This window comes from Piliocolobus tephrosceles, chromosome 10 (assembly GCF_002776525.5).
Source record: "Piliocolobus tephrosceles isolate RC106 chromosome 10, ASM277652v3, whole genome shotgun sequence".
NCBI classification, from domain to species: Eukaryota; Metazoa; Chordata; class Mammalia; order Primates; family Cercopithecidae; genus Piliocolobus; species Piliocolobus tephrosceles.
This window is the reverse complement of record NC_045443.1, coordinates 54,541,501-54,550,799: the sequence shown is the minus strand read 5'-3', so window position 1 is coordinate 54,550,799 and position 9,299 is coordinate 54,541,501. Positions and strand designations below refer to the sequence as shown.

Genomic DNA, 9,299 nt, shown 5'->3' with positions numbered 1-9,299 from the left:
CCTCATGATCCGCCCGTCTCGGCCTCCCAAAGTGCTGGGATTACAGGTTTGAGCCACCGCGCCTGGCCTTTTTTTTTTTTTTTTTAAAGTAAAAAATGCTTTATGAGGCCAGGTGTGGTGGCTCATGCCTGTAATCCCAGCACTTTGGGAGGCCGAGGCGGGCGGATCACCTGAGGTCAGGAGTTCCAGATAAGCCTGACTTACGTGGAGAAACCCCATCTCTACTAAAAATACAAAATTGACTGGGTGTGGTGGCACATGCCTGTAATCCCAGCTACTCGGGAGGCTGAGGCAGGAGAATTGCTTGAACCCGGAGGCGGAGGCTACAGTGAACTGAGATCGCGCCATTGCACTCCATCCTGGACAAGAGTGAAACTCTGTCTCAAAAAAAGAAAAAAAAATTAGCTAGGCATGGTGGCATGCCCCTGTAGTCCCAGCTACTCGGGAGGCTGAGGCAGGAGAATCACTTGAACCAGGGTGGCGGAGGTTGCAGTGAGCCAAGGTCGCACCACTGCACTCCAGCATGGCAACAGAGCAAAACTCTGTCTCAAAAAAAAAAAACAAAAACAGTGCTTTATTATGGGAAGTCAACTGATACTCTTATGAGCTCAAAAAGACAGGATATGAAGTTCAACTAGGCTTCATGTAAATTAGAAAGTCAGGAATAAGGTTCTTTTTATTTTTTGAGACAGAGTCTCACTCTTGTTGCCTGGGTTGGAGTGCAGTGGTGCAATCTTGGCTCACTGCAACTTCCACCTCCTGGGTTCAAGTGATTCTCCTGCCTCAGCCTCCCAAGCAGCTGGGATTAGAGGCACCTGCCACCACGCCCAGCTAATTTTTTGTATCTTTAGTAGAGAGAGGGTTTCCCCATGTTGGCCAGGCTGGTCTTGAACTCCTGACCTTAGGTGATCCACCCGTCTCAGCCTCCCAAAGTACTGGAATTACAGGTGTGAGCCACCGTGCCAGCAGGAATAACGCTGTTCTTGACAGCTCTCAGAGCCAACAAGATCTCTCTCATCTCTCTCTCTCTAGATAAGTCAGTTCTACTCTCTCTCTGTGGGTCTACTACTTCTGCCTCCTTGTCAGCTTCCTCAGATCCCAAAATTGTGGCCCAGGTCCCAAGTCTACAGGCCCTTTTGCTCAGCTCCTCCTAAGTGAGCAGATCTTCCAGTGTCCCAATTCCAAAATCCTAATAGAGTCTGACTGGCCCAACGAATCTTTTTCTTGCTAGGTCACAAAGCACCCTGCAGTTAGTACCTTTTAAGTCACTCCAGTTATGGCAGGCAAACACAAGACCAACAGGGGCTGTAGTAGACTATTACATGGTTGGCCCCAATGGTCAACACCTCCCAATATTCACGGCTTTGTGCAGTCCCTTTCCATATTAATTCTGGGCTTAGCCATGTGACATGATTTGGGCACTGAGACATTAGCAAGCATGGTGTTTGTTGAGCACTTACATATTGAGGCATTCCACTCTTGGAAGCCAGCTACAGTGATTTAAAGGAAGTTGAGCTAGACTACTAAATTATGAGAAGTCATGTGGAGAGAGACTGTGGAGGATTACAGACCATCTTACATGTTCCAGTCCCATCCTAGTTCCCAGCTGAATGCAGTTGCATGGGAGACCTTAGCTACACCACATGGAGCAGAAGAACTGTCCAGATAAGCACAGTCAAGCCACAAAATCATGAGAGTGGCCGGGGGCAGTGGCTCATGCTTGTAATCCCAGGATTATAAGCTTTGGGAGGCTGAGGTGGGTGGATCACTTGAAGTCAGTAGTTCAAGACCAGCCTGTCCAACATGGTGAAACCCTGTCTCTACCAAAAATACAAAAAAAGCCAGGCATGGTGGTGGGCACCAATAATCCCAACTACTCGGGAGACTGAGGGAAGAGAATCTTTTGAACCCTGGAGACGGAGGTTGCAGTGACCAAGATTGCGCCACTGCACCCCAGCCTGGGCAACAGAGTGAGACTCCATCTCAAAAAAAAAAAAAAAAAAAAAAGAATCATGAGAAATAATGAATATGTTGTTTTAAGCCTCTATGTTTTGGTTTTTGAGACCGAGTTTCACTCTTATTGCCCAGGCTGGAGTGCAATGGCACGAACTTAGCTCACTGCAACCTCTACCTCCTGGGTTCAAGTGATTCTCCTCCCTGAGCCTCCACAGTAGCTGGGATTACAGACATGCACCACCACACCTGGCTAATTTTTTGTATTTTTAGTAGAGACGGGTTTCTCCATGTTGGTCAGGCTGATTTTGAACTCCTGACCTCAGGTGATCCACCCGCCTTGGCCTCCCAAAGTGGTCAAGGATTACAGGCGTGAGCCACCGCACCTTGCACGTCCAGCTATTTTTGTATTTTTAGTACAGATGGGGTTTTTCCATGTTGGTCAGGCTGGTCTCGAACTCCTGACCTCAGGTGATCTGCCTGCCTCAGCCTCCCAAAGTGCTAGGATTAGAGGCATAAGCCACAGCACCCGGATTTTTTTTTTTTTTTTTTTTAATAAGAAACATCTTGCTATGTTGACCAGGCTGGTCTCAAATTCCTGCCCTCAAGTGATCCTCCCACCTTGGCCTCCCAGAGTGCCAGGATTACGGGTATGAGCCACTGTGCTTGGTCAGTTGCACTGGCTTCAGGAATGAGTGGCAGGGAGAAGTTAGAAGGATAGGGAAGAAACTGTTAGTAAAGGAAGAACAGTGAGGAAATTGCTATTGGAAGCTGAAAAAAAGGGGAACTTGTATTGTGTATTGGCTATCACCTGTGGTAACTTAGAAGCCAGGAAAGCTACCTAACAAAGTTGTGAATTTAGCTAATGGTATTTCCAGGCAGAATGCTGAAAATGCCAACTGGTATATTTTAGTTACCTAAGATAAGGCATTTCGGGAGAGTGATGAACTAAAAAAGGAACTATGGCTGGGTGTGGTGGCTAACACTTGTAATCCCGGCACTTTGGGAGGCCGAGGTAGGCAGATCACAAAGTCAAGAGATCGAGACCATCCTGGCTAACATGGTGAAAACCCATCTCTACTAAAAATACAAAAATTAGCTGGGTGTGGTGGTGTGCATCTGTAGTTCCAGTTACTCGGGAGGCTGAGGCAGGAAAATCGCTTGAACCCGGGAGACGGACGTTGCAGTGAGCCGAGACTGCACCACTGCACTCCAGCCTGGTGACAGAGTAAGACTCCGTCTCAAAAAAAAAAAAAAAAAGGCACTGTTCAATTTTCAAACAGAATTTAGAGAAAATATTTCTAAAAGCACTTGCTAAATTAAAAAATAAAACCCCTTACTCTGTGTTGCTAGTTTTTCAGAAAAAAGTACAAAACGAAACCTTTTTCTTCATGTTGTACATGTAGAGGAAAGAAAAGAAACATAACAACAAAAATTCTTTTTCATTCTTCCTCTCTGACAAAAGGTTCTTAAAGTAAGAAATTACCTCAGAGCAAAAATCAAATCCGGGGCATTTCCAGTAATACAGGGACTCAGAGTGAAGATCAAAACAAATAAAGGGTCAGCTATAAAATCTTTTGTTAGCTGGTCATGGGAACACATACCTGTAGCCCCAGCTACTCAGGAGGCTGAAGCAGGAGGATCCCTTGAGGCCAGGAGTTTGAGGCTATAATGCAATATTATTGAGGCTGCTAATAGCCACTATACTCCAGCCTAGGCAACATAGCGAGACCATCTCTAAAACACAAACCAAAAAAACTTTTTGTTTGTTAAGATCTAACATCTTTTTGAGATTTAAAATTTAAGACAATGTTCTGTTAACCCTCACAACTAGACAAATGCACTTCTAAACATCTTAAAGGTGTTGTCCCATGACACAGACTTGTGGCCTAAATAAGGGTCTGTCTTGATAGAATGTGGTGCCTTCTGTGTAACTGATTTATTACACAGTGTAATACAATTTATTATTTACAGGGTCCACAGAGTTTAAAAGAGAAGTTTAATACTGAAAGCAGCACCAGTTTGGACTAAAAGGGACAATTCAAAATAAAAAGAGGTCTTTGGGCCCCCAACTCTGGGCAGAAAGTAAGCTGAGAGAAGTACTCAGCCGCAAACACAGATCATTTCCTATTTAAAAGGAAAGACATCTCAGCAGGTAGAGTGCCAAGGGTGGATTTGGAAGTCCAGGAGAGCAGTGGTGCACAATTGGAAATACCAGGGAGCAGAACCAGGCCCTAACTATAACCAAGGGAATTCTGGATTTGGAGTGGACCTGATATTTGCCTGGCTGAATATAAGAAACTTTACGGATCAGTGACTCCTCTGTGTCTCCTATTCTCCCACACCCCATTTTGAACAGGAATATCTGTTATGTTTATCCTGTCCCTGTCTCAGCATTGTATGTTAAGTGAGTGGGAGGTGGAGAACTTGTATTTTTAGGACACAGAGAGTGGTATGCTGGCAAATGTTTAATAACTGGTCTCCAGGGAAAAAAATCAAAAGCCCTGATTCGTAGTCGTTGTCAATTTCTTTAGTATAAATTCTCCCACCATGACTGATTTCAAGCTGCTAATGTGACATCACTGAATCCTAAGTTGGGAGAAGATGTTCACAATCAGCTTTCATAAGTCAGAATAAGCCAGGTGCTAGGACATCACCGAAGGTCCCTGCACCTGAAGAAATGTACCAGAGGAGCCTCACCTATATTTGCACCTAATTCAGGTGATGAAATGCTGGACTTCAAGCCTGATCCTGATGCCATAAAGGGATGAAAGTTTGATGGGGGTGGCTGGGAGAGGATGACTGTATTTTGCTTGTGGGAAAGATATAAATTGTTAGGGGTCAGAGGGCAGACTTCAGTAGACTGCCAGATTGGTAGTCCCCAATAAACAGTACCTCATGGCTTTCATGCCTTCATCTAGTTCCATCTCACAGTGATTGATTCTAGGCTCGGCTATAGTGACTTGCTTTGTCAATGGGACATTAGTAAGCAAGGTGTATGCAGAAGCTTGAGAATAATTTACACATTGAAATTATCCTCTTGGAATCTAGCCACCATTCTGTAAAGAAACTTGGGATAGGCCATTGAATGCTAAGAGGCTTCATGGAGACAGGCTATTATGTTCTCTCAAAATTCATATGTTGAAATCCTAAACCCCATGTGATGGTATTAGGAAGCGGAGCCTTTGAGAGGTGATTAAGTAATGAGGGTGGAGCCCTCATTAATAGGATTAGTGTCTTTATAAAAGATTTCCAGAGAGCTGCCTTGCCCCTTTCCTCCATGGAAGGTTATCAAGAGAAGAGGACGCTCACCATAATCCCCTCATCGGCAGGCGCTAAATCTACTCTCTAGTTCCTGCTCCCTCCCACTTTAACATTCAAAGTACTTTACCTGTATTAGCCCTTTAATTCTGTCAACTATCCCATTTAACAAATGAGAGAACTATTAACCACTAGGTCAAACAGCTAATAAATGGCTGAGCAAGAATCTGAGCCCAGGCCGGGCGCGGTGGCTCAAGCCTGTAATCCCAGCACTTTGGGAGGCCGAGATGGGCGGATCACAAGGTCAGGAGATCGAGACCATCCTGGCTAACACGGTGAAACCCCGTCTCTACAAAAAAATACAAAAAACTAGCCAGGCGAGGTGGCGGGCGCCTGTAGTCCCAGCTACTCGGGAGGCTGAGGCAGGAGAATGGCGTAAACCCGGGAGGCGGAGCTTGCAGTGAGCTGAGATCTGGCCACTGCACTCCAGCCTGGGCGACAGAGCGAGACTCCGTCTCAAAAAAAAAAAAAAAAAAAAGAATCTGAGCCCAGGCTATGTAGCTCTGGTTCAAAGCCAGGTCTTGAAACAGGCGGGGGCTGGTGCAGTACCTGTAATCCTAGCACTTTTGGGGGGCCAAGGCGAGCAGATCACTTGGGGTCAGGAGTTTGAGACCAGCCTGGCCAACATGGTGAAACGCCGTCTCTACTAAAAACACAAAAATTAGCCTGGTTTAGTGGCGTTCGCCTGTAGTCCCAGATACTCGGGAGGCTGAGGCAGGAGAATGGCTTGAACCTGGGAGGCGGGGGTTGCAGTGAGCTGAGATTATGCCACTGCACTCCAGCCTGGGCAACAGAATGAGACTCCATTTCAAAAAAACCACAAAAAAACAAGAGGGAATGAGGGGCCAGAAATGCGACGTGTCTTCAGACCTAAGAAAGAGCTTGCAAAGGGCTCAATTTGCATTTTCTTTCTTTCTCTCTCTTCTTTTTTTAAAGGGAGTCTCGCTATAATTAAATTAATTAATTTTTAATTAATTAAATTAATTAATTTTTAATTAATTAAATTAATTAATTTTTAATTAATTAATTTTAGAGATGGGGGTCTCTGTTGCCCAGGCTGGAGGGTAGTGATGCAAACATAGCTCAGTGCAGTCTCAAACTCCTGGGCTCAGTGATCCTCCATCTCAGCCTCCCAAACAGCTGGGACTGCAGGTGCACTCCAGGGCACCCAGCTAATTGTTAGGCCGGGGGCGGTGGCTCGTGTCTGTAATCCTAGCATTTTGTGAGGCCGAGGCGACTGGATTGCTTGAGCCCAAAAGTTCGAGACCAACCTGGGCAACGTGATGAAATCCTGTCTCTATAAAAAAATATACGCTGGGCGCGGTGGCTCATGCCTGTAATCCCAGCACTTTGGGAGGGCGAGGCGGGCTGATCACGAGGTCAGGAGATCGCGATCATCCTGGCTAACACGGTGAAACCCTGTCTCTACTAAAAAATACATAGAAAGTAGCCAGGTGTGGTGGCAGGCGCCTGTAGTCCCAGCAACTCGGGAGGCTGAGGTGGAGAATGGTGTGAACCTGGGAGGTGGAGCTTGCAGTGAGCCAAGATCGCACCACTGCACTCCAGCCTGGGCGACAAAGCGAGACTCCATCTCAAAAAATAAAATAAAATAGCCAGACATGATGGCACATACCTGTAGTCCCAGCTACTTGGGAGGCTGAGGTGGGAGGATCACTTGAGCCTTGGGAGGCTGAGGTGGGAGGATCACTTGAGGCTACAGTGAGCTGTGATCATAACCACTGCATTCCAGCCTGGGTGACAGAGGAAGACTCTGTCTCAAAAAAAAAAAAAAAAAAAGGTTTTTTAAAAAGAGACACGGGCCGGCTACGGTGGCTCACGCCTGTAATTCCAGCACTTTGGGAGGCCAAGGCGGGTGGATCACGAGGTCAGGAGATCAAGACCATCCTGGCTAACACAGTGAAACCCCGTCTCTACCAAAAATACAAAAAATTAGCCGGCTGTGGTGGCGGGCGCCTGTAGTCCCAGCTACTCGGGAGGCTGGGGCAGAAGAATGGCACGTGAACCCAGGAGGCAGAGGTTGCAGTGAGCCCAGATCGCGCCACTGCACTCCAGCCTGGGCGACAGGGAGACTCTGTCTCAAAAAAAAAAAAATGAGAGACACGGTCGCCGGGCACGGTGGCTCACTCCTGTAATCCCAGCATTTTGGGAGGCTGAGGCAGGAGGATCACGAGGTCAGGAGTTTGAGATCAGTGATCAGTTTGGCCAACACGGTGAAACCCAGACTCTACTAAAAATATAAAAATTAGCCGGGTATGGTGGTGGGCACCTGTAATCCCAGCTACTCGAGAGGTTGGGGCAGGAGAATTGCTTGAACCCAGGAGGTGGAGGTTGCAGTGAGCCGAGATCGCACCACTGCACTCCAGCCTGGGTAACAGAGCAAGATTCTGTCTCGGGGGGTGGGGGGAAGACAGGGTCTTGCTATGTTGCTCAGGCTGGTCTGGAACTCCTGGCTTCAAGTGATCCTCCTGCCTTCTGAATAGCTGGGATTACAGGCATAAGCCACTGTGCCCAGCCCCTTTATCCATTTTTCTGAGTCCCATTTTGACCCTGTTCTCTGATATGGTGACCTGAGGTATAATGGGAACATGACATATAGTGAGGTATTATAGTCCTGGTGTTTTATTTTTTCTTCTTTTACTCAAATGAGGCATCTGGAGGAGAGGGGAAGGGAGGGGCTAGATCCTGGGGCCAGAGAAAGGAGAGACTCCTCACCTCCCAGTCGCTGTGTGCAGGCCCAGGAAGTGGATGGGCTCACACCACAGCCTGTGGGTTTGTGGGGCCTGCAGACAGAGGAGCCAGAGGAGATGACGACAGGCAGTCTCAAAAGAAGTGAAATTTACCAGCTTTCCAGCTGCCTACTGGTCAGGTCTGAGCTACCAGAGTGAGCCCCAGGGGGATGTGGGGACACCTGGGATAAGGAGATTACAGCCCGTGGGAAGCAGGGGTTGGATGGTTTTTGGGGAAGGAGTCAGAGGTAAGGCTGGTGAGGAAACTTTTCCTTTCCTTGAGAGGTCAAGTTCTGGGGAAAAGCTACAGACCAGGAACCCACCTGTCTCAGCAAAGCTGATGATTTCACATTCCTGTTCCCTGTTGTCCTCCGGAAGTGCCCCCTGTGGGACCCCGTGGAGGCGCTGCAGTGCAGTCCTCAAAGCAGCTCTGGACACAGGGCGGTTCAGTGTTGGGCGCTGGCTGAGGTGCAGCTTGTCCAAGATGCTTCTCTTGGCCAGATGAAGAAGCAGCTCCCGCTGGCTTTCCAGTTCCAAGGTGGGTCCTCCACATGCTGGACACTGACCGCCAGCTTTGGGAGTAGCCACTGTGGTTGGAGCCAGGAGGAGAAAGGCCAGAAGCAATGAGGAGGTCATTGCTGGGGGAGGCCCTTCTTGAGCAACACAGACTCAGGGCTCAGGGTCTCAACAGCTGTGGTCTCAACTCTGTCCTGGCTGCCAGAGGCCCCGGAAGAAGTGTGTGTCCAGCTGGCATGGCTCCTTGTTGCAGGGGACAGAGCAGCAGCCAAACATCTGACTTGAAAATGAAGCCAGTTACAGGTAGAACTTGGCAGAATCTGCGAACGCATAGTCAGTGAAAGTACAGAGTGGGGGACATGAGGAGAGGTTGGTTTGTTTAGGGAAAGACATGTCCCTGGGCCAATGTTGGGAGACAGTTGTTATCCATGTGAGCTGCCAAGCCTGGGGACAAAGGTGAGAGATTAAATTCCTCCTTAGATCACTACCCTTGCTGGGAATCCTGGGGATGGGGGAAAGGCACAGATGACGGGTTTTGGGAAAGAATGTTAAAGGGAGACTCTCAAAGAAGAAGGGGTCATTGGCAAGGCACTTTAGCTCACTGTCATTCATGCATGAGCAATTGAGAGTTGCATTCTTTTTTGCCTAGTGTTTCTCAAAGCCCATCCCCATCCCTCCATCCTCCCTCCCTGGGGTTCTCAAATCAGCCTTGTTTGTTAGCCTTGGTTGAGTTTTGCCCAAGAAGTCTCAAAACCATGAAGT

General features: G+C 47.7%; 1 protein-coding gene across 1 annotated transcript in view; it reads right to left on the bottom strand.

Annotated features, from left to right (window-relative positions):
* INHBC (inhibin subunit beta C) overlaps positions 1–8,829 on the bottom strand; it is a 16,773-nt gene extending 7,944 nt beyond the window's left edge. The window contains exon 1 of the mRNA XM_023210607.1: positions 8,345–8,829. Within this exon, the coding sequence (XP_023066375.1) occupies positions 8,345–8,657 (313 nt within the window). The 5' untranslated portion in view covers positions 8,658–8,829. The remainder of the gene's footprint in view (positions 1–8,344) is intronic.
* Between the last annotated feature and the right edge of the window lie 470 nt (positions 8,830–9,299).